Source organism: Panthera uncia (genome assembly GCF_023721935.1).
Source record: "Panthera uncia isolate 11264 chromosome A1 unlocalized genomic scaffold, Puncia_PCG_1.0 HiC_scaffold_17, whole genome shotgun sequence".
Taxonomy (NCBI): Eukaryota; Metazoa; Chordata; class Mammalia; order Carnivora; family Felidae; genus Panthera; species Panthera uncia.
Genome location: NW_026057577.1, coordinates 110,198,549 through 110,223,968, shown reverse-complemented (window position 1 = coordinate 110,223,968; position 25,420 = coordinate 110,198,549). Strand labels below are relative to the sequence as shown.

Below are 25,420 nucleotides of genomic sequence, written 5' to 3'. Positions count from 1 at the left end.
TGTTCTATCTTCCTTAGAAATTATCCAGACAGTAATTTAATATCACTCTAAATTCTTAAAGTGTAATGAAAAAACCTTGGAAATTATATTTAAGCTGATATATTATAGAGTAACCTAATCATTGATAATACAAATGATTCAGGAAATTCAGATTAACTACAGTCTCCATAATAAAACATAAAATGTGCTCCATCACTCTATTACATCAGCTCGTTTTATATTCTTCATGGTTTCACGAATTAATATCATTCTGATTATTTATTTGTTTGCTTATTTATGGTGAACATTTCCCCTCTAGATGCCAACAACTATAAAGAGACTTTGTCTTATGGTGCCTGGTACACGTATGAGACTTTCCATGAAGAGTTTTGAATAAACACATGAATGAAATCTTTCCTCACAATCATTGTGACAGAAGGAATCGGTCTCATTTCACTGTTTTACAAGTGAGGAAACTGAGGCATTGATGATCATTTAGCTACTAAGTGACAGACTGAGAATTTTGGTTTCCTGATTTCCAAACCAATATACCACATTATTTCCCAAAACTAAATAAATAATTGTACTTGTACAAGTGAAAAACATATGAAAGAAGAAAATTCTTGTATAAGTGTGATTCACAGAGGGGGTTTCTGAGAGGCATTGCATCCCAGAGGGAGCCCCCTTCAGGCAGTGTTTTGGTAGAATGTCATTAGGCTACAACCTCTTTTATTCAAATTCCCCCCACTATCAGGGGGATCTCCCAGTAAGTATTGCTTTTTTTTTTTTTTTGTAAGTTTATTTATTTATTTTGAGAAAGAGCCCACACCAGCAGGGGAGGAGCAGAGAAAGAGGGAGAACCTCAAGCAGGCTCCGCATGTCAGCGCAGAGCCAGATGCGGGGCTCAAACTCATAAAACTGTGAGATCATGACCTGAGCCAAAATCCAGAGTCTGACACTTAATGCACTGAACCACCCAGGCGCTCCCCCCACCCCCCCCACCCCCCCCCCACCCCCCGCCTGCTTTTTGAATTCTTGGTGGTTTTCCCTTTGGAGTACTTATAACTGAGGACCAAAGAAGTGAAATGTGAGTTTTGCCCTGATTTTTGCTGTAACAAAGCTTGCTATGAAATTGGCTATCTTTTCCCTCCTACTACCCCAACACAGCAGCCCTTATTCTTCTCTTCCAAAGCCCCCTTGGCAAAATCAGCCCAGCTGAGACATCAGAGCTAATGCAGTATGTTTTCCATAGGGCATTCAATTTTCTCTTTCTGCTTGCTTTTTGGGGGCCAGGGAAGACCATTATGAAAGATAATGATAGAGATATTGATAGGGGTGCCTGGATGGCTCAGTCGGCTGAGCATCTGACACTTAAAAAAAATTTTTTTTTTCATGTTTGTTTATTTTTGAGAGAGACAGAGTGTGAGCCAGGGAGGGGCAGAGAGAGGGAGACACAGAATCTGACACAGGGTCCAGGCTCCGAGCTATCAGCACAGAGCCCGATGTGGGGCTCCAATTGACAAACGGTAAGACCATGATCTGAGCTGAAGTTGGACACTTAATGACTGAGCCATCCCGGTGCCCCCAGCAGCCTACTCTTGATTCCAGCTCAGGTCATGCTCCCAGGGTCGTGGGATCAAGCCCTGGGTTGGGCTCCACACCAAGAGCAGAGCCTGCTTAAGATTCTCTCTCTGTGTCTCTCTGTCCGCCTTTCTCCCCTGCTCGTGCACACGCTCTCCCCTCTCTAAAATAAAAAATAAAGAAATAAAAAATAAAAAGAGATACGGATAGAGTACTAACGGGAAAGTCAGACTGAGCCCGGCTAGTGCTCGCTTCAGTCCTGGGCTTCTGCACCCTCCAGACGCCGGTGCTCACACAGGGCACATGAAGTTACCAGGTGTCCACCCAAAAGAGTAGTCCCCTCCCCCTTCCACTAACCAGAGAACACTTTGTATTAAATTGAGATTGTCCTCCTTTAGCATTTTTGTTTGTTTTCTTTCCACTGAGAATTTTGTATTAAACTATTCAGAATTGTGTGGTACTTGCTTTGTGTTTGTTTGTGTTTGTTTTAAAGATTCCACACTTCTCTTTTGATTAAAACATGTTGTTGGCTGACAATTCCTGGGGTTTTTGGCACAGCATTTCTCATGTCAACCCCCTTCATCCTCATTGTCTCCCCTCTAGACAACTGGCATCTGGTAGTGAGGATTTCGGTGTCATTTCTGCTGACCTCATCCCCGACCTACAGAAGACAGTCGGGGCTAAGTTCGGCACCCCCGCACCGTATCAGGTTCAGGCCTGAGGAAGGCAGAAGGGTTCTTACCATACCTATTGGGCAAAGGAAGAGACTAACCCACAACTGAGCTCCAAGACTCCTGGAGGTCACACTGATGGTCAAGGCCTGCGCTCCCGTGTTTCAGAGAGAGACGGAAGAGCGCTCGACTGCTGAATTTAAAGTCGGGTGCCAAGGTGGGACCGGGGTCCCTGTCCCTGGGTGCAGCACAAAGGCGGCGGGAGGTCGGAGAGCTGGCACTGTCCTGTGTGGAAGCTGGGCGGGGAGCTGGCAGGGCGTGGAGTCCTCTCAGAGGCCATGAGCACCTTGGATGGGGCCGTTTCACTGTTGTCACAAAAATGAGCAGGATGCTCAGAGGCGTGTCACAGCAGACAACCAACCAGCTCCACACCGGCATCTAAGTCCGTCCTCACAGCAGGGCTGGGACGCAGGTGTTATTACCCCTCACTTGGCGAAGCCGCTTGGTACGGATCTTAAACTCCGCGCACCGCAGAGCAGGAGCTCTGAGTCCCCGCTCCTCCGTCCAAACCCATCGGCCAGACTTTCGCGTGTGTAGACTGCAGCGGGAAAGCATTCCGGAGGACGCGTTTCAGGTCGGCGCGACCCTCTCGGTTCACAGCAGGGAGAGCGGGGGCCCCGACGGGCGAGGCGATCGCGCCGGGCTGCGCGCCAGGGAGCGGCGGGGCTGGCGGGGAAGCAGCCTCCCCCGCGCCCCGTTTCTCCTCGGGCTCCGCGGGGGCGGGGCGGCGGCCGGGGGCCCGGGCTTTCCGGGGGCGGTCCCTGGCGGCCGTGCATTCCAGAGCCGCCGCGCGCAGCCCCGGGGCCCAGCCGCCCGTCCCGGCCGCTCCCGCGCGCTCCCGCCGCCGCGGGCTCCGAGGGCCGGGCACGTGCCGCGCCGAGACCCCGGGGCCGGACCGCCGCCCCTGCAAGCCCGTCCCGGCCGCCCACCCTTCCGCAGACCCGGCGCGATCCGGCTGCGGCGGGGGCGGGGTGGGGGTGGGGGGGCGCGGGCGTGCTCTCCAAGCAGCTCCGCGGATCCCGGGGTGAGTAGGGCCATCGGGTGTCGCGCGTGGGGCTCCCTTGTCGTGTGCTCCCTGCCCCAGCACCCTCCCAACCGGCCTCCTTTCTTTGTGCCCTCTTTCCCCGCACTCCTTCCCCGTCATCACTTGTGCGTTCCCCTCTACTGCTTCTCTCGGCCCCTGAGTTCCAGCCACCGTGTCAGCGGACCGGGGGCCTCCGGGGGGGCCGCAGCTCGGGTGGGTGAGTCCAGCGGCGCGCCAGGCGGCTTCTCTCAAAGCCCCGCCTAGGAGGCGCCGGGAGATTGGAGTTGGGGGTGCTCCCCTGGTCCGTCACCAGCAATTTCACCATCCTGTCTAGGAGGCGCCGGGAGATTGGAGTTGGGGGTGCTCCCCTGGTCAGTCACCAGCAATTTCACCATCCTGTCTCGAAGCCTTTCTTCTCCATCTGTGAAATGGAGAAAACATCCTTTGCGGACAGAAATCAAAGGAGAAAGGGGGGTGGGTGGGCAAAGTATCTGGGAGCGAAGCCTGCCTTCTAAGCTCCCTGCTCCTTCTCCTCCTGCCTCCGTCTTGGGACTTGGTTGTCCGGTTGTCCGCTCTCTTGCACCCCTTCTGTCCCCCCCCCCCCCCCCCGCCACAAATTCCTTGAGGGTAGAGACTGTCTCTCCATGCCTCATCTCTGAGGCATCCTCAGTACTTGGCCCAGGGCCCGGCAAATAGGCGCTCAATCCTGTTTACTGAGTGGGAGAATGGGAGGTGTAAACCATAGAAACCTGTACAACTGTGGAAGGTTGTGATTCTGAGTGACCAGGCTGGACTCCCGTTCCCGCAGCTCCACCGTTTTTTGGCTCCTGGGGCCTCAGGAGTCACCCATTTCTCTATAGATTCCTCAGAGCTCTAGGCTGGAGTAGGGAAAGCTGCTCAGTCATTCAGGTGTCAGAGATTCCTTGAACATCCGTTATGGTCTGCGGTACCACCGCAGTGGGTAAATGGGAAGGCTTGCGAATGCCCGAATGGGGCGGGAGGGTGGGGGTGGGGGTAGGAAGGACAGTTCTCTGGAAGTCAGAAGACGCTCTGCGTTACTTGATGATGCATTCTCCCCATCTGGACCTCACCCTTCCCATCTGTAAAATGAAGAAGTGGGGCATGGAACAGATGGGCGCCTACGGTTGAGCGTGATACGCTCTTGGGGTTAGTTATGCAGGCCACCCGCAGTCCCGTGAGCACGTGCAGGACGGCCCAGCTGAGATTCGGGACATCACGTACTTCTGCAGTAACAACCAAAAAAGTTGAGGAGAAGCACTTTTCCATGCCAGGAGGGACCTCCTGTTTTCAGCTGTTCTGGGGTATGAATCGTGCCGCTGTATCAAAGCTTCCCAAGAGTGACTTCTCAGGGCGTCAGAACCGTGGGCTCCACTGCCCGAAAGGTCTGGGGATTCCCCGTCTCTTGCTAGCCTAAGAGTCACTGAGCTGCTGTGACGTGTTTGAGACATAAGCCAAATTAGAGACTTTGGGAGCCTAGTGTGGTTGGGTCACATATCAGGCCCAGGGGTGACAGACCAAGGGGACAGAGAGGCAGTCACAGTTGCAGTTGCTTTCCTATTTGTATTCTGATCCTTCTATGAAAAAGTGTGCTTCTGTTTCCTCTTTGTGGTTTAAATTTTTTTTTTTTTAACTTTTATTTATTTTTGAGACTGAGACAGAGCATGAACAGGGGAGAGGCAGAGAGAGAGGGAGACACAGAATCGGAAGCAGGCTCCAGGCTCCGAGCCATCAGCCCAGAGCCCGAGGCTGGGCTCGAACTCACCGACCGCGAGGTCGTGACCTGTGTCAAACTCGGATGCTTAACCGACTGAGCCACCCAGGTGCCCCTCCTCTTTGTGGTTTAAAATGTCCAGGGGCGCCTGGGTGGATCAGCCAGTTAAGTGTCCCACTCGATTTCGGCTCGAGTCATGATCTTAAGGTTTGTGGGACTGACCCCTGCGCTGTCAGTGCAGAGTCTGCTTGGGGTTCTCTCTCTCCTCTGTGTCTCTGCCCCTCCCCCGCTCACTCACACGCTCTCCCCCCCCCAAAAAATAAATAAGCGTTTAAAAAATATATACAAATAAAGGAAATGTCTCCAAGGAGAGAGAATCTTTATCTTGATTGATTTATCAAAGATAGACACAAGTACTTGTGCTCACAGTTTATAGGAGTAAATGTTGGTATTACCACATCCTGCAGACATCCGCCCTGATGGGCCAGGCAAGCCAAATGATGTAATAATAATCATACTTGACATTTATTGAGTGCTGACTGTGAGCCAGGCGTTATTATAAGCATTTTACTTGTGTTAATGCATTTAGTCTTTGACCATGATCCTATCAGGTAGGGACCACAATTATATTTACTTTGTAGTTGAGACTGAGGTCCAGAGAGAATAAGCAACTCACCCATGATCACAGAAGTAAGTGGTGCAGCTGTGGTTTGGACCCAGGCAGTTCGGTTCCGCGGTCTAAGCTTTGAACCTCATTGCAATGGGGGTGGGGGGTGGGGATTTGCATTCAGATCTTGCTTCTGTCATTTACTAGCAGGGTGACCTCAGGGATGTTAAGGAAGAAGCTGAAAGCCACTGCACCAGTCAGTCACCAGGGCCCTTGGTATCCTTCCAACTCATTTGGGAAACACGATGGTGTACGTCTAGGAGAAAAGGCTAAGAGGTAGCCAGGAGGCAGAACAGACCAGAACTATAACCGGCTAGCATACTGGACACCAGCAAACCAGATTCAGCAGCTACACTGTGTACTTTACATGGCTTCGTTGTAAATAGATCTAGTTTCCTTATTTTGTTGATTTGGCCTCCGACTGGCAGATTGGGCATGTGAATTGCTGGTGACCGACTACATAGGATCGGAGAACATAAGATGGAAGAGGAAGAAGGAAAGACAGGGAAAATGAAACTGGGATCCCCAAATTGGTTTCAAGCAGTGGTGGCACATATCTGGCATACCTGTCACTCCTCCGAATCCCCTGTCCCAGGCAGACATTGATAATCAAGACTTTGCACCAAATCCCTGTAGGGCTAGAGAATCCCCAGCTCAGTGCTCTGGACAGCTTCTACCAATTGATCGTGAAGCTTTCTTCTTGCTCTCCCAGATTTTCCACTTCGTTCCTCTGGGGGAACGGCCAAGGAAGTAACCAATGGCAAAACAAGATACTTTTTTCCTTGGAGATACTTTTTTTTTCTTTTAACTTTTTTAAAGATTCATCTTCCCCACCCTTTGCTCCTTTCTATTTTTCCTATTATGGTCTTCAATCCAAGAGCATCCTGGCTCCGTGGCAGAGCTCTGGAGGAGGTAGGATGTCAGGAGAGCAGAGTGAGACTTTGAGAGCTGGCCAGACCCTTGGCGATTACCTTGACCACCCTTTCCGATTGACTGACAGGAAAAGGAGGCCCAGCTTGAAGGAGGAACTTAGGACCACACAATGAGTCCATTTTCTAACACTGTAACAAATAACCACAAATTTAGTGGCTTTAAAAAATCGAATGTATTGTATTACAGTTCTACAGGTCAGAAGCTGGTATGGGTCTTTCTAGAAGAAAATCAAGGCATCATTAGGCTGTGTCTCTTTGTAGAGTATTTAGGGGAGGATCGGTTCCCTGCTTATTTGAGTTGTTGGCAGAATTCAGTTCCTGTGGGTGTAGGACCAAGGTCACTGTTGCCTTGCTGGCTGTCAGCTAGGGGCCATTCCTGCTTCCACAGGCCCCTGCACTCCTTGGCTCATAGCCTGTTTCCACGATCTTCAGAGTAAGCAACGGTGAGTCAAGTGCTTCTCATGCCATATTTCTCTGACCTTTCTACTTTCTTCTTCTCTTTTAAGGACTCAAGTGATGAGACTGGGCCCACCTGGGTGGTGCATGATACTCTGTCCACCTCAAAGCCTTTTAACCATGCCTGCAAAGTCCCTTTGCTTCTGTTTTCATGACTGCCCTCTGAGTCATGCTTCCTTTTTCATATTCACGGTTCCAGGGACCAGGACATGGGCATCTTTGAGGGGCCATCATTCTGCCTGCTGTACACAGGGAAGCCCATTTTAGGAGAGTGCCTTGTTCCCAGCCACATAGCTTGGCAGGGGATTCAGACCACTCTGGTGCCCTTGCTGCTCTGTCACTACTCCCCCCGCCCTGCCAGCCCACTCCATGGAGAGTTTCCTTTGTCAGCCCGGCACAGAGCAGGCACTTAGTCACTGGCAAATAACCATGATGGATGGTGGAGGCTTAAGCAGGATGCTGTGGATTTGGCCTGGGCTTCTCTGCTGGCTCCCTCTTGGTTTCTAAGACTGTGATTGGCTGGGTCAGTTGGGTACGTGCAGTCTTGAATAGCCCTGGCTGCTTTCTGATCTCTTTGAAATATCCTGGTGTTTTTCCATTTTTCCAGCCCCAGAAGAGCAGATAAAAACTAAGGCAGGGTACAAGTCTTTACACTGTTAAGAATTTTGATGGAGAAAGAAGCCAGCTGGGTTAGAATGAGAACAGAGCACTCCTCAGGGGACCTCGGATCATTGGAGGACGTCTCTGATTTGATTCATTTCACATTTTTGATAGTTATGTGTTCTGCCCGTTCCTTCTTCTGGCCCCTCTCTTTGGAACAAAAGATGGATTGGGTTGGTAAATGCTTGAGGCTATTACAGAAAGGGAGGAGAGCTGTCTCTAAGGGTGAATGTGAGTGAGGCTGGGATGGGCTCACTGGAGTAGGCATGGGAAATCCTTTCCCCTTTTATCAGCTCTCTGTCCTCTTCTGAGAACAGAGAAAGAAAGGTTCATACTGTGGACAGCCACTCCCCTACCCCCACACTCACCTCAGTGCCCAGCTTTGGAGCGCAGGGAACCTGATCTTGAGTTTGAGCTCCTCAGCCCAAGCAAGTCAGCAGGCGGGAATCCCACAGAACATTATTCTGAAAGGTCAGTCCTCCTCTCTCTTCTGTCCAGTATGAACAGGGAAGGCTGGGAAAGAAAGAGGCCCCCATTATCCTAAGTGTACAGAGAGCCCAGAAAATGATCAAGTCGGAGGATGCATTTTATTTTGCATTCCAGAGATGGGATTCTGACTTTTAAGGTCATTGGGGGTGAGAATCCTTTGTGGACAGCTGAGTTCTAACTAAGCTCAAATCTGGAGTTCTCCAGTCTGTCCGTATTCAGTCCTTCACCGATCTTAGATTTACTGGGCACTTACTGTGTGCCAGGGCCGGTGACAGGTACTGACGGTACAGCCGTGCACAAGAGACGAGGCTTCTGCTCTCCTTGTGCCCTCATCTGAGTGAGCAAGGATGGCCCATAAAAGCAAACAAGCAGACAAACAAGCTAATTTTCGATTGTAAAAAGTGTACGAAGACAGTAAAACAAGGTGTGAGAGAATGGCTGCTGGGCAAGGGTGGATCCGGAATGGCTTTTCCAGAGAGGGGACATTTAAGTTGAGATCGTGGACACTGCTTTCTCTGTCTGGCCTAAGTGCTCCATTCCTCTTGGACATCACACCAGCTCCTCCGGAGGGGAGGGCCTTAGGAAGGAGTCTCCTAAGCCGAGTGATGCTGGTAAGCCCCACGTCTACTCTCTGGGAACTGTCAGCCTCAGTGTTCACGTTCGGCGCGATGCCTGAAGAGATGGCTCCAGAGTCAGTGACCCAGAGCTGGGTCTCGCTGCCGGCTCTCTGGCCTCCGTGCTCAGAGCTCTGACAGTGCTGGCCTAACGCCACACCTGCAGGAAGCCACCTGCCTCTATCTGCTTTCTCTCCCACTTTGGGATAATTAAGCTTGCCTGCCAACAGGAAGTCATTTCTTTTATTGCCTCCTTCCTCAGTGAACTCCTTGGTGGTAAAACCGGTTGGATAACCACTGGCAATCCCTCAAAAGTGAACTGCCAGCTGCAGCTCAGATGTGCAGGGCACGCTTTTCCTGTGGAAGATCAAAGCCAGGACAGACGATCAAAAGCCATTTGCATACGAAACTATCACCGTGGTTTCTTAGATCAGCCTCAGAGCAGTCATGGTGCCCAAAGTAATGGTGGGGCCTCCGAACTCTCTTTTTAATTTAGGAGCTAATGCGGTGGGCCTTGCTCAGTTTAACACGTATGAACCCCCTTACTGTTTACCAGGCTTTGTCCGAAATACATGCGTTATGTGCATTAGCTCATTCAGATCCCACGGCATGCCAGTGAAGTAGCGGCTACCATTATTTACGACTATTTCCATTTTACAAATGAAACGGAAGCTTGTAAAGGTTAAGCCTCTTGCCAAAACCACTAGGACTGCGTATGCACTCAACACACCATGGATCTTATCGCTTCCAGGCTTCATTGATGTATCTGTTCATTTCTCTTTATTTCTTCCTTTTGAACACTACTTCTCTTCAAAGCCCACGTCAAAGTCCCCGTTCTTTGTAAAGTTTTCTCTTTTACTCAGACAAAAACAAAGGAATGAAGATGGACATTTTTTTCAGCATCATTCGTTTCAGGACTATATATGCATTGTCTCGCTTTATCCTTGTGGAAGCAGGCTGCAATATAGTGCTTCCAATGTCCCTATTTAAGAGAGGAGAAGACCGAAGCTTAGAGGTTTGAAATAACTTGTCCAAAGTCACCCTCTAATAAGGATGGAAAGCAGGATTCAAATCAAGATTGTCTCAACTCTCTACTTGTCTTTCCACTTCCTTCCTCTTCTCCATGAGCATGTGGTTTGTACTTTCAATGTAGCAAGCCCTGCTCTGCCTTGTATGGCAATTAGTAATGATAAGTAATGTCTTTTTCCTGCAGAAGACAGTAAGCTTCTTATGGGCAAACATCTCCGTCTCTGCACCCACTCCTCGATGCCCAGTGTTAATCACAGCGTCAGCAATGTTTATTAAATTGCTACACCACCAGTTTCAAGGTTGGACTGGAGGAATCCATCAGGTTAATCAACCATGTGACAGGTTAATCAATAATGTGACAGGGCTCCTGGGTAGCTCAGTCAGTTCGGCGTCGGATTTCGGCTCAGGTCATGAACTCGCCGTCTGTGGGTTCGAGCTCCGCGTCGGGCTCTGTGCTGACAGCTCGGACACTGGAGCCTCCTTTGGATTCTGTGTCTCCCTCTCTCTCTGCCCCTCCCCCACTCATGCTCTGTCTCTATCTCTCTCAAAAATAAACATTAAAAAAAATCAGTGTGGATTAAGCATCTACCATCTTTGTTGATAAAGTGAAGACACATGCCAAGTCACAGATGCTAACAAATCCTGACTGAAGAGGGGGAGGCTCTTTGCTTAGGTCAGTGAGTCCCTACAGCCAGGAATAATCAGTCACGGAATGAACATTCGTGGAGTGCTTGTTGTGTGTCAGAACACTGCCAAGTACTATGTGTGGTTCTCTCATGGAATTCTAACCCTACAAGGCTGATACTGTTATTTGCCCATTTTTGTTTTGTTTTCAGCTGAGTAAATGGAAGCATTAGGAAGTTCAACTGATCCAGCATAGGTCAGCTAGAAAGTGGTAGAGCCAACCCAAGCCAACTGGCTCAGAGAGAGCCTGGGCTCTTAACACGGCAGTGTGAGTGTAAAGGAAAGAACTCCTGCTGTTTCCAAGTATTCCCTCCATTCTGATGCGCTCCCATTGCCCTACCAGAATCCGGAAGCTTGAGGCCCTGTTGACTTAAGAAACGTGTATTCAGTACCCATACCGCAGGGTAGAGAAGGGAAGGGAGGAGAATGAGCTGTGATGGGTGAAATCAGTGCTGGGGCAGAGCTGCGTCCAGACACGTTGTGCAGTCCTTCATCCTGTATGCACGGAGCTTTTTCCCACTTTGGTGGGATCTCCCACGACAAGATTCCAGTGCCTCTCCCTCTCTTCCCTGATGCTCTCATGGTGAGGAATACATACGTTACAGTCTTAGCCATTACCTTCTTCACTGGCTTTATTTGCCTCTGGGTCTTGAGTCAAAGGGATGGAATGCAAAGGGTGGAACTGCATTCACTGATGATTCTGACCAGACTTGTTTTTGGTTGGGGCGCGCGTGCGCGCGCGCGTGTGTGTGTGCGTGCGCGCGTGTTTGGCCCTTGAAAACCATCTCACCTGCCTCACCTACTGTGATGTTGCCTAGGGCTCTGGGCCTCAAGGCCCCCAATGGCTTTAACACAGTGAAAAGTTAGAATCAAGAAGCCTGGCTGGCTGTCATTCTTCCTATCAGTTTGTTTCCTACCACCCCTTCTCCAGCCTGACTCCCCACTGTCTCCCAGCCCCCATCTCAAACAGGATAGTGATGGCATTGAAAAGAGCATGCGGGGGCACCTGGCTGGCTCAGTCGGTTGAGCGTCTGGCTCTTGATATGGGATCAAGTCTGGCATTAGACTCCAAGCTGAGTGTGGAGCCTGAGATTCTCTCTCTCTCTGTCCCCTCCCCTTCCCCCCAGATTCCACTTTCTCTCTCTCTCTTAAAAAAAAAAAAAAGAGCAGGCAGATCAGGAGGCCTGAGTTCTCCCTTCAGTCCCTTCAGCCCTTAACCTGGTAGATGACCTTGGGCAAGTCATTTCCTCCATCTGTAAAATGGAAGGTACACTATGTGGTTAAAGCTGGTTACTGTCTAAATTTTGTGTAGATTTCTAGAATACCATTACTTTGTAGAGGTTTTTTCTCCACAGAACAAACCCAGTAGGATATAGAACTGCAGTATTAGATTTCTATTGCTGCCTTGGGCGCCTGGGTGGCTCAGTCGGTTAAGCGTCCGACTTCAGCTCAGGTCACGATCTCGCGGTCCGCGAGTTCGAGCCCCGCGTCGGGCTCTGGGCTGATGGCTCAGAGCCTGGAGCTTGCTTCCGATTCTGTGTCTCCCTCTCTCTCTGCCCCTCCCCCGTCCATGCTGTGTCTCTCTCTGTCTCAAAAATAAATAAACGTTAAAAAAAATTTTTTTAAGAAAATATTTCTATTGCTGCCTTAACAAATTACCACAACTTTAGTGGCTTGAAAATACATTCACGATCTCATAGTTTTCATGGGTCAGGAGTCCAAACACAACTTTGCTGGGTCCTTGTAAAACTTCAATCAAGATGTCAGCCAAGTTGCATTTGCTTCTGAAGGATCTATTATGAAAGATTCATCTTGCAAGCTCATTCAGGTTGTTGGCAGATTTGTGTCTTGTAACTCAAGGTTGAACTCAAAGCAGTGAGTGTCTTTGACCTCAGGGAAGCTTCAGCCCTATTTTAAAGGATGTTCACCTGATTAAGTCAGGCCCACCCAGGATGATCTTTTTGATTACTTTTAAGTCAGGGGATCTGGAACCTTAACTACATCTGCAAAATCCCTTCACCTTGTTATGTGACCTAACCTGTTCCCAGGGGTAGCACCAGGGACTAGAGATTATGGGGGCCATCTTAGAATTCTTACCACAATTGCTTTATGGAAATATCCTCTTTACGGTTATGACTGAAACATACTAGAGCCAGCTTTCTATTTTCTAAGTCAGGTCAAGTGACCTAATATATGAAATCCGTTCTAAAAGTTACCTATTCTTACACTAAAACTATGCTACTATGAACTTGTTTTTTAAACACAGTATATTGTGCTTCCCTTTATTCTCATGTAATTATCCTTAAAGTTATTTTCTTCCAATACCACTAAATGAATATATAGTATTATATAATTTGGAATTATATATAAAATATAGTATAATGTATTCCTCTTTCATATATATTCAATATTTATTATTATATTAAATATATTAATATATGAAAATTATTCCCAGAGGAAATAATTTAAATGTTAACTTTTTATATTTAATTAGTTTTGGTACTCTTTATTTGAAACCATATATTATAGAAAACTATTAGTTTAAGAAATCTTCTATATCCTCAGCTGATTTTAAAAAACTCTTTGTTCTACCAGTATTTGAGAGAATTGTGTTGAACTCCCCCTTATAATTGTGGCTTCATCTGTTTGACCTTATAATTCTGAAATTAGGTACATAAAAATTAAAAATCTTTTTAACTTCTGGTGTCTCTAGTTCTACTTTTCGTCTAAAAGTCTACTTCCTCTGACAGTAAGATAGCTCTACTAGCTCACACAATTCATGAGTAGATAGTATTTCTTTTGTACCCTTTAACCTTTAACCTTTCTAAATCCCATGTGTCTCTTATGAAGAATATATATTTATATACATTTTTAATTTTTATGTATACTCCAGTAGTTTTTGTTGGTTTAAGTTTAAATCTACTATCTTTCTGTGTACTTTCTATATGTCCCACGTATTCTGTTTTTTTCCTCCTTCCCTCATTTTCTCTGGAAGTTGTACACTCTTGCTACTTTTAAATGGCTGCCCTGGTCTCTCCAAGGGGCACCTGGGTGGCTCAGTCGGTTAAGCTTCCGACTTTGGCTCAGGTCATGATCTCACGGTTTGTGAGTTCAAGCCCCATGTCGGACTCTGTGCTGACAGCTCGGAGCCTGAAGCCTGCTTTGGATTCTGTGTCTCATTCTCTCTCTGCCTTCCCCCATTTGTGGTCTGTCTCTGTCTCTCAAAAATAAATAAACGTAAATGGCTGCACTAGGGATTACAATATACATCCTTGACTTAACAAAGTCTAATGTTATCTGGTTCTTTTGCCCTTTCCCAGGCTATGCAAGGAAGTCAGAATACTTTAATTTTATTGTTATATATTTGCTATTGTTTTTTATTTTTTAATTAAAATTTTTTTTTAATGTTTATTTTTGAGAGAGAGGGAGACAGAGTGCAAGCTGGGGGAGGGCAGAAAGCAGGATCCAGGCTGTGAGCTGTCAGCACAGAGCCAGATGTGGGGCTCGAACCCACGAGCTGTGAGATCATGACGTGAGCTGAAGTTGGATGCTTAACTGACTGAGCCACCCAGGAACCCTTATATATTTGCTATTGTTATTGCACATTTCAATTCTGTCTTTTTATTGGGTGAAAATATCTTCTTTCATCTTAATTCTTGTCAGTTATTTTTGCTTGGTGTTTTAAAGATATTGTCCTGCTGTTTTCTAGATTCCATGGTTTCTGTTGAAAAGCTAGATGTCAGTCTGATTAGTTTTCATATGAAGATAATCTGTCTTTTTTGTCTTTACCTGTGGTTTTCAGCAGATTTACTGTAATGTGCTTAACTATGAGTTTCTCTATTTATCCTGCTAGGATTTCGTAAGGCTTCCATAGTTTGTGAATTGCTGTCATTCATCAGCTTTGGGAAATTCTGTTATTACAGAAGCATTTTGGGTTTTTTTCTTTCTGATCTATTCTCTAGTTCACTAATATTTTTTTCACCTGTGTCTCATCTGCTGTTAAGCCTATTTGTTGAATTTTTATTTCTATTATTGTATTTTTCACTTCTAGTATTTCTGCTCGGCTCTTTAAAAAAAAATCTGTTCTGTTTTTTTCTTATAATGTCCAGATCTCTGTCAAAATTCTCAGTCTCCTTGAACATAGTAAGCAAGGTTATTTAAAGGTGTATCTGACAGACAACTCCACTATCTGTAGCCCTTGTAGATCTTTTTCTATTGTCTGTTGTTTCTGATTGCTCTGTTCTTGTCATCTTGTCTTTTTTCATTCCTGCTTACATTTGGTTATGCATTAGGCATTATATTTAATTAAAAAAATTTTTGAAGCCTATTGTGATGTTATCTCCTCTAGAGAGGATGTAGGTTTGCTTCTGCCCAGCACCTGGAGGTACTCGCAATGTGAAATAACCTTAATTCAATTTCAGGGACTGTGATGATTCAAACCTGGGTTGCAGTCTCTAGAATTGGCATACTTCTGGTTCACTCTTAGCACCAAGAATGCTTTTTGAGGTCCAACCTCAAAATGCAGGATTTTTGTTGTCCCTATCTGGGCAGTCTTGGATCCCTGAGTCTGTCAGAAATACTGCTTAGTCTCCATCCTCCACTAGGGGAAATGCTGTTTCAAATGCCAGGCTCACCTCCCTGGATTTCTGTCTGTTCCCAAATCTTAGGCTGGTTAATTCCCCATTATTTGTTACTTCTTAGTGCCTTGAGACAGATTTTCTTGGGGGGGCGGGTCCAATTTTTCCAGTTGTCCTCAGTTAGAGGTCAAAATGATCTAGTTTGCCATTACTGGAAGTGGAAATCCTGATCTTTTATAGTTTGCATATCTCTAAGTCCAGAATGCCTTTAGCTGAAAGTAATGAGTGTAGACTTAGGAGAGAGCTGTAGATCTGGCATATTCCATGTTCTTATTCCTGGGTCTGTGTGGAGGCTTTGAAAGTGAATACAGGGTCAGGAGGCCTGCGTTTGAATGCCATTTACTTTTCTTTATGAGTCACTAGCCAGTCAACCTCTCTTGGCTGTCATTTCCTCATCTGTAAAATAATATATCCTGCACAGGATTGTTGTGACGGTGAAATAAGTTAATGTGTGGGACAAGTCCCAACACAGTACTTACTTAGCAGTTCGTATTTGTTAAACAAATGCTGGCTTGTGTGAGCGTGTATTTGAGGAAATAAGAGGAAAGGTACTTAACTTCTCTGTGCTTCTTGGAATTAAATTTGGCCTTCTGAGTAAATAACAGTAATTCCTAAGAGAATATCTTTAAAAAAATTTTTTTTAATGTTTATTTTTGAGAGAGAGAGCATGAGTGGGGGAGGAACAGAGAGAGAGGGAGACACAGAATCCAAAGCAGGCTCCAGGCTCTGAGATGTCAGCACAGAGCCCAATGCTCTGTGGGGCTTGAACTCACGAACCGTGAGATCATGACCTGAGCCAAAGTCGGATGCTTAACCAACTGAGCCACCCAGGCACCGCTAAGAGAATATCTTGTATATAGCAAGTATGTGATGAATGAATGAGTGAGTGAGTGAATGAATGAATGAACAAACGAACATCCTGGACACAGTTACTTGTCTTGATGGTGCTCAGCCAAAACCAATATTGCCTCGTCAGAGAGGAGAGAGCCATTTGCTGGGGAGTGAGTCTCATGATTGAAAGGATAGATACGGCATAGATTAGTCACCTTGAATTTAGTTGTTCTAAAACTATGGACTTGCAGGAAATTTTGATCTATGAAACTTATATACATTTTGTTGGAACTAGAAAATCTGCCCTGTGATGGAATCGGCTGCAACAATGATTCTTTTTTTTTTTTTTTTTTTTTCCCAAAAGACTTTCAGTTGCCTGTGCAAACTGGCCTTTCACAGGGCTGGTGGGGTAGGGCCCAGATGGCATCAGTGGCTGGTGATACCAGTGACTTCCTTGCTTGTCAGCTCAGGGTGGTGTTAACGCAGTTTCTTAGACAAACTTATACTGAACATATGTCAAAGTTTATTTATTCCTTTAATGAGATAAATAGCAGATAAGGTATGCCAGTTTGAAATGACAGGAGTGTAGGCTTGACTGCTGTTTTACCTCCTGTGGCCATAAAAACATCACATTTTTATCTGTGATAAGGTTAAATTGGTGACATGAATGGTTTGGGCCATAGTCCGATATAACCCATTGATAAGAAACAACAAGTAATATATCTGCAAAGTAAATGATAAGCAGATTGATCTACGGTTACTAATTAGACATACCAAGAAACAGGGTTTTAGGCACTCACAAGGAGCCATGCACCCGGATGCCAGATAGAGGTCAAACAGAAGTCAGCCAGCAGAAGCTTGGAGTCCTGCTTTTTCTCAAGCAAATTCTTCCAGCATGCCATTAAAGATGCTGAACATATGGTTTGTGTAGTTCTTATTTGGGGGACAAAGTTTTTCTTTCGCAGTGGGGAGAGGTAGAAGCAACCCAAACCCCTGTTCTATGGGAAGAAATAGCCCATCGGGGACACGTGTTTGAAGACTGAGAAGGTTGAAACAGGGAAAGAGAGCTCCCTGTGTCCTCTGATGCCTGGCCAAGTTCATGGCCAGACTTAGAGGCCTGGAACAACAGCTCTGGGAAGGCCCTTGGAGAATATCACAACCTGTGGTTTCCAGATTGTGTTTTGTGGAGCCCAAAGGGTCAAGGGGAAGCTGAACAGCTGTGCTGTAGCAAGTGAACATGCTGTGCTACTTTTTTGGGATACTAAAAAAGTACCTGGGAAAATTAGTTTTATGTGTTATGGTTTAATGTTGCTTTTAGTTTGAGTTGTATGTGTGAAGGGGATGGGCACCCTAATCTCCAGTGCTCAGGGCCTCTAAGGATATTTATCCAGCCTCGCTATCTGGGTGGGACCCCAAAACCCTTGTCTCGTCCCTCCTTGGCATTCTGGAGCAGCTCTGCTTTTATCTGTTTTTGTGATCAGGGTTTTAAATCATGTCACGTGTGGAAGAGTAATATGGGTACAGTCTTGAGTACAGGTTACAGAAAAAGTTTCCTTTGTTTATCTACTTGTTCTATCCTGTTTTTTTGTGTGTTGTGTCTTGATCAGATTTATATCTTTGAATGATTCTTCTGGAAGAGGGTGGGGGTGAAGGTGGGGAAAGACCCGTGGACCTCAGTTTTGCCATCTGTGAGATACTGCTGGCTGTAGCTTCCATGATTCGTGGTTGTGAATGAGCCCTGAAGCTTAGATTCCTGTAAATGACAGGTTTTCCTTATGAGAAACAGCCAGGGAGATTATTCCTGGCATTTGGAGTCACAGAAACTGTTTGATGTTAATGGGTTTACCAGAAAGGGCTTTCGTGGGGTTCCTTTGGCTCAGGGCAAGCTAGCTGTTGATGTAATCAGGAGACCACAAAGAATGATTTCTGCCGCCTCCGTCCTTCTTTAACAGTGTGCGTCTCCTGTGATTCATGCTTCTGTGCCTTGGACTTGGGAGAAAGTAACCACATTTCCAAGGCTGAGGCAGGGCCAGGCTGTGCCTCTCCCTCCTTGGCAAGCCCCAGCCTGATAATCCTGGTGTCCTGGGGAGCCTTGCCCGAGCCTTCTCCTTCATCCTGGACCTTACCCAGGTCTGGTAAGACTGGCTACAGAGCACCTAGGAATGAGTTCCCACATCACAGTGCTGGAGAGCATCATAGCAGCCTTAGAGATCGGTGGGTTCAGGGTTCCCAAACCTGGGTGCATATTGGGGAAAAAAAGCCCCCTCCTGTCCCCTCTTGAGTCTAATTCAGTAAGTCTATAATGGGACCCAGAAATTAGTGTTTTTTTATACTGTCCTATGGTGGTTCTCACTTAGCTTGGTATAGGGCATTTGGTAACCACTGATCTAGGCTCATCCTTGAATTTTGTTGGACTTGAAAATTTTTAATACAGAGAACTATAAAGAAAAAAGTCCATTTCCCCCTCAATCCAGCGGACTTCAGAAAATCAAATGTGAGACATGCTCATGTTTACAATATTCAAACAGCATGAAAACATGAAGAATGAAAAGCAAAAGCTTCTCCTACTCCTAGTCCAGCCCCCCTGGTAGTCACTACTAGCACTTTCTTTGGATTCTGCTCATAAATGATTTTGCTTTTATGTATCACCACCTATATATCTACTTAATTCTACAAAATCTGAGCCAGGGGAATAATCCTATACACATTATTCTGTACTTCACTTTTTTTTTTCTATGTAAACTATTCAGAACTCACCGTAGATCATCATTCTTTGTAACAATAACTATTAAATAAGTTAATATTTGTAGCACACTTGGAACAATGCTCGGTGAGTAAAAAGGACTACGTATTTGTTAGATGAATGAAAACCACTGCATGGTATTCTAGTATATGGATATATTCTATTTTACTGTTTATGGACACTTGTTGCATTAGTTGCTGTAACAAACAATGTGGAAATGAACATCCTTGTGTGTATATCTTGGGGACTCTGCCTCGGATATGGCAATCAGTACCTTTCCTAGAGGGGCAACAGTGGGCATGAATCCAAAGGCGTTGGAAAGGAAAAGCTACTGATTAGGAGAAAGCAGGAAATTGGACTGGAATTGGAAATTTTGCCTGGGACCTAGAATCACAGAAATAATAGATCTCAGATCTAGAAGGAACCATAGGAGAGTGTTTGTTCCAGCCTGTGCCCTCTGGGCAGGGAATGTGTGATATATGTGGTTCCCAAGTTATACAGTGAGCCCTGGGGAGCCACGGTGAACTCATTGGAAAAGTGTGGGGGGGGGGGCGACTGTGGGATCTTTTAATTAATTTCAGATAGGAATATTGATATTTGACATCTCTCAGACTCTGTAAAAATGACTAGCTCAAGATAGTTTACAGTTTCACGTTAACCTTACTGCATTCCTTTTGGCGATGTTGTATTTTGTGAAGCTGAGTTTTTGGCTGTTGCCACGATACAGCAAGTTCTGCACACACATGAATGTGGAATGGGACTGGTCATGGCATTGTCGACTCTGGCTCCAGAGTCTGAAAAGTTGTGTGTCTAACCATTGCCCACCTCCCATGAGTAAGCAGCTGGCTAAGGATGAAATAAAACTATTTTTTCCTTTCCATTTGTGTGTACAATGTTTTTCAAACAGCTACTAATTTGTTAGGATATAAATGCTTACTGAAGTGTTTGGACCTGACTACTAAACGTACTAAATGCAACTGCTAGGTATTTCTTTTGGCCTGGAGAGCTGTGAAATAATTACTTAAGGGTGCTGTGAATTGAAAAAGTTTGGGAACAACTGATTTACATCTTATCCATCAGAACTCTTTTAGCTGTGAGAGAAGCCAAACTGACTCCGGCTTAAAACAGGGAATTATTCGCTTCTGTGTAGGGGTGGGGCTGGGAACGGGGAGAGGGGGGCGTGTCCAGGGTTGCACATGGAGTCAGAGTGTGCTGGGTTCAGGTCCTGAAGGTTCCATTTCTCCTTCCATCTCTAAGATAGGCTCTCTTTTTTTTATTTTTATTTTTTTATTTATTTATTTTTATTTATTTATTTATTTATTTATTTTAATATATGAAATTTACTGTCAAATTGGTTTCCATACAACACCCAGTGCTCATCCCAAAAGGTTCTAAGACAGGCTCTCTACACGTGGGTGACACAGCCCACCCCGTCCTTTCCAGACTCACAACCTTTTGGTTTAGCAATCCCCAGCAGAAAGAGTCATCTTTCCCAATAGCTTGCACATGAAAGCCCTGGGAGCTGGGCTGGGCCACTTGTCCACTTGAGGCTATGATTTGTGATGGCCAAACCTAGATCACGTATCTGCCCCTGTGCTCACACGAGCACCCTAACTAAACCACACTGCATAGGTAGGGTCTCCACAGAAAAGATCAGGTTTTGGTAAGAGGAGAACAAGAGAAAGCATTTTAACAGATGGGACAGACCAGCGGTGTGACAGTTTATTAGTTAAACATGACTCTGGAGGGCACCTTTTGGGATGAGCACTGGGTGTTGTATGGAAACCAATTTGACAATAAATTTCCTATAAAAAAAAAAAAAAAGAAAATCCAAAAAAATAAAATAAAATAAACATGACTCTGGAGTCCCACCCATCTAGCTTCACTTCCTTGGGAAAATTAACCACATTTACATCTGTAAAGGTTTTAGAGTCATCATCTGTAAAGCGGAAATAACTGGCGATCAAGTCCAAGAAATAAAGGATGACTGTAATAGTCCCCATCTCATGGAGCTGGTGGTTGAAGGGAGGACTCAATGGGTTAATACACATAAAGAGCCCAGTGCTGGGCCTGGCACATAGGAAGCACTTGGTAAATGAGGCCATTATTATTGATCAGATTACCTTAACGAGCACACAGCTGGTAAGTGACCCAAGCTTCTGACTCCTGGAGAGGGTACAAAATAGTGATTTCTTCTTTCCTGTCTGTTGCAGAGTGAAGCAGCATGGATGCCGTCAGCCAGGTCCCCATGGAGGCTGTGCTCCCCAAGCACATCCTGGATATCTGGGTCATTGTCCTCATCATCCTGGCCACCATTGTCATCATGACCTCTTTGTTACTGTGCCCGGCCACTGCGGTCATTATCTATCGCATGCGGACTCATCCTGTCCTCAATGGGGCTGTGTGAGAACCTCCCAAGAGGGGCAGTGAGGGATATGGATGGTGTCCCCTCCCCCAGCCTCTTCCTCCTCAGAAAAGCAACGGGACGGGCTTTGCTGTGTGGACTCAGGAGCTTGATATGTGAGAGGAGATCCGAGTTCTTGTTTGGATTTTGCCACTGGCCAGCTGTGTGAGTTCAGTCAAGGGACCTAATTCTGTGGGTTCCCGGTTCCTTTTAAATGGGGGTCATGATCCCTGCCCTTCCTACCTCATGGGGTTGTAAGAACCGATGAGTTGGTGGAGGTTACGGCTGTTTGCGATAGTGAGCAGCAAAGCCACCATGGATGTACAGGTGTCACTGCTGAATGCTGAGAAGCTTTGAAGAACCAAACAACCTAATTACTGATGGTGGCCTTCAAGGTGGTGAGGGAGACACTGGGGGCAGAGCAGCCTTTGCCAGTGCCCCTCAGTTCAAACCAAGCAAAGGCACCCTATCCGCATCCCAAGGGGCCAGCGGCACTTTGGTTCACAGCATTTTCTTTGCTGTGCCCCTCTCTCACGTTATGTAATTTGGAGGGAACTGAGCACGGCAGGGGAAGGGAGATGGGTCGAGCTTCCCAGGACGTCTGTGCCAAAATGTCGACAGTCAGGAGGGCTCTGCCATTTCTTGGCAATGCCAAGGGACCTGGGGTGACAGGCTTCTTTCTGCATTGGAGTCTCAGCGCTGCGATAGTCGAGCACTGTGGGAAAACACAGGGTGGTCGAGTTCCCTGGCCAGCTTTCATGATCTCCAGCCCCCACCCGCTTGTGTGCCCACACTTGAGAAATGTCCCCCCACCCCAGCACCTGCTATCATCAGCTCCGTGGTATAAAGTGCATGCCCTTCCCTCCCTCCCACCAGCACTGCAACCAATCTAAGCTACAGATTTTAAGAGATGTTCCCGGGACTTTTGGAACTAACTTAAAACAATGGTGGTTATTTTAGATGCTATGGTCTACATTTATATAGATTTCTGGACTGCTCAAGCTCTTTGACCAAAATCAACGACATCTTGGGATTTATTAAATTATGTAATAGCACAGACATCAGAATATTGTGTGGAAGTAATGCCTTTACTTTGGTCTGATTTCGTTGATGTACACAACCAATTTCCAATAAAGTGCTAGAATGAGCATGTCTGCGGTCTTTCTTTAGAGAGCACTTATTAAGCCCAGGAACTCAGGTAAAAGGGCTCCACTGAATTTATGGGCCTTAGAGACAATTTGAATGTAGGAACCAAAAAGGGAAAGAGAAGAATCCATTCGAATCCCAGGATTCTAGCTTCAGCACGTGGGTAGTTGTACAGTTGACATAGACATCTAGGACGCAGGGGGAAGAACCCATTTTTTAAGTGATGGATTTCATATTAGACATGTTGAGTTTGAGTTGCTTGTGCTTCAGTTGGCCACGTTCAGGATGCACCTGGAAACCTGGGTCTGTCCTTTGGGAAAGATTGTATGGCTGGAGTTATCCTTTGGGGGATTATCTGCACGTGGTGGTAGATATACACACAAGTGGACAGGACCACCGAGGCAGAGAACACAGACTGAGGGCAGTGAGGTGCTAAATGCAGAATTTGGCAATCACCACATAGGAGTGGAAGGGGGCTGGGAGGTGAGGGGGAGACAAAGCAAGGGGATTGGAAAGGTCATGTGCGGAGAGGCGATATGAGAGGGATGCAGTTGTGAGGTAAGGAATGAGTGGGAGGTGAGGAAGTGGAAACAATAGACAACTCTTTCCAGGAATTTGCAACATAGAGGTAAGAGAGGAGGGTTCGGGGGGGGGGGGGGGGGGGGCGGTCAAGGGGGATAGATATATAAGATTCTGATTGGTTTGCTCAGCATCTCTCCCAACTTTTGCTTTTCTTTTCTTTTCCCCTAAGATGCCTTCCGGGATCACAGAAGCTGGAAAGTGAGAAACGACATTGAACGCGAACACTACATCTCCCTCGTTAAACTGTGGCCAGAGATTCAGAAGTGATTTCGGTTTTGCTAATCAGATGCACACATGTGAGGTTTCTGTTTGGGACCTGGTTAGGTTGGAGAGATCCCGCAGGCTGTGAAGCATCCACCATCCAACTGTCAGTCTATAGGTGTGCACATGAGATAGAGCCAAGAGTTCTGCATTTTTAATGCAGTGCCCATCCTTTGAGAGAGATAGTACTAAAGTATCTGGGAACTTTGTTGCATCGTGACAGCTGTCTAAAACTTAAACCTTCTCTTAACTGCTTGCTGGAGGAAAAACTTGGAACATTTTGTGATTGATAAGCCTAGGATCAGTCTTGTGCAATTCAAGCCTACGGGAAGCAGTACACTGGGGATTGCTGGCTGGATGTGGGGCGTAGGCTCTAGCCTTTCTGAGTCTGATTCCTGGTTTGTAAAGTGAAGGGCATCAGAATTTAAAAAAAAAAAAAATTCATGCTATGGTTTTAGGATAAAGGAGTGCAAATAAAGACTTTTTAGGCAGTCCACCAGATGGCGATACAGCTATTTTTATCAAGTGGAGCCCTTAGCTCACAGAAGTTTCCAGCCAATCCTAGTTCCTAGCAGCTCAGCATTTTATTTTTACGGTTCTGGTTTCAGTGACTCTGAAGGTAATTTAGGGATCATCCAGTCCAAACTCCCCTATAATGAAGGAATCCCCTCTTTAATAGTAGGGTTGCCAAGTGTTGCCTCTTCAGTATCCTAGTGTTGACCTCCTGGGACAGGTTCACCCAGGGTCCTGCTCCACACTTACTGAGAATCCCTGGAAAAAGGTCTTGAGTATGTGTTTTGTAAAAACAAGCTCCCTGGGTGATCAGTGAGCAGGTTAAAAGTGGAGAACCACATGTCAGTGGAAAGGAGTCCACTTCTTGCTGAAACCACTCCTTGTCAGCTGTTGAGTTAAAATTCTTCCTTCAGTAAGAGGGAAGTCAGGCCTTGGGATGACAGCTCTGCCCTCTTGGGGCCACCCTGAAGAGATCAACTTCCTTTTCCTCAGGACAACTTCTGAGCATTGCAAAGATGGCTGTCATGACTTACCTCAGCCCACCATCTTGCCTGGGTGGGGAAATTCACACTTTGCATTACATGGTGGCCACTGTCCTCCCTCCCTCCTTTTCCAGGAGCAAGGGCCTGAAGAATCTTGGCTTCACTATGCATTTGTTTTCCGACTGTGGCCAAGTTAACAAACTCTTTGAGTCTCAATTTCCTCATCTGTAAAATACAGGATTGTTGAGTATTAAATGAGGTCACAATTGCAAGGCGACATGGTCAAATACACGAATGCTCAATACGTGTGATCTATTACTAGTGAGTCCCAGTTTCTTCATCTGAAAAATGGTGATGACAGCTACTTCTGAGTGTGGGAAGGATTCCATGAGATTAAAAAGTAATGAATTTGGCCAGTGCCTGATTCATGGGAGTCTCTCAATAATGGTAACTATAAGATGGCCAATAATGCAAAAATACCAAAGGCCTAATGGGGCTGGATTCTTAAAATGCCAGCTACCCTAGTGAGATGAGCAGAAGACTTCCCCGCTGGCATCCTGTAGGATTGGCACTAAATTCATGGAGGGCCTCAAACAAGTATAAAAGTCTTACCTCTTCTATATTAACCTCCTTGAAAAATGATTTCATAAGTAATTCACCATTTTTTTAAATGTTTATTTATATTTGAGAGAGAGAGAGGACAGAGCAGGAGTGGGGAGGGCAGAAAGAGAGGGAAACACGGAATCCAAAGCAGGCTCCAGGCTCTGAGCTGTCAGCACAGAGCCCAATGTGGGGCTCAAACTCAGAGTGTGAGATCATGACCTGAGCTGAAGTTGGATACTTAACTGAGCCACCCAGGCGCCCCTAATTCACATTTAATGAAACACAAAATTTTCTACTTTTAAGTTTTAATTCTTCACAGAAATCGCTTTCTATACTTTTAAGTAAAAAAAAAAAAAAATTGGGGCGCCTGGGTGGCTCAGTCGGTTAAGCGTCTGACTTCAGCTCAGGTCACGATCTCGTGGTCCATTAGTCTGAGCCCCGCATCGGGCTCTGGGCTGATGGCTCAGAGCCTGGAGCCTGTTTCGGATTCTGTGTCTCCCTCTCTCTCTGCCCCTCCCCCGTTCATGCTCTGTCTCTCTGTTTCAAAAATAAATAAGCGTTAAAAAAAATTTTTTTTTAATTAAAAATCTTTCAATAAGATAAAACTTTCATCAGGTTTTTACATGATTCTTGCTAAAGA

General features: G+C 46.1%; 1 protein-coding gene across 1 annotated transcript; it reads left to right on the top strand.

Annotated features, from left to right (window-relative positions):
* The first annotated feature begins 3,219 nt into the window (after window positions 1-3,219).
* SMIM3 (small integral membrane protein 3) lies at window positions 3,220-22,424 on the top strand. The gene is made up of 2 exons (XM_049647994.1): window positions 3,220-3,315; window positions 21,003-22,424. Exon 2 carries the CDS (start codon window positions 21,014-21,016, stop codon window positions 21,194-21,196), a length of 183 nt encoding a protein of 60 aa, XP_049503951.1. The 5' UTR covers window positions 3,220-3,315; window positions 21,003-21,013; the 3' UTR covers window positions 21,197-22,424.
* Window positions 22,425-25,420: the final 2,996 nt, after the last annotated feature.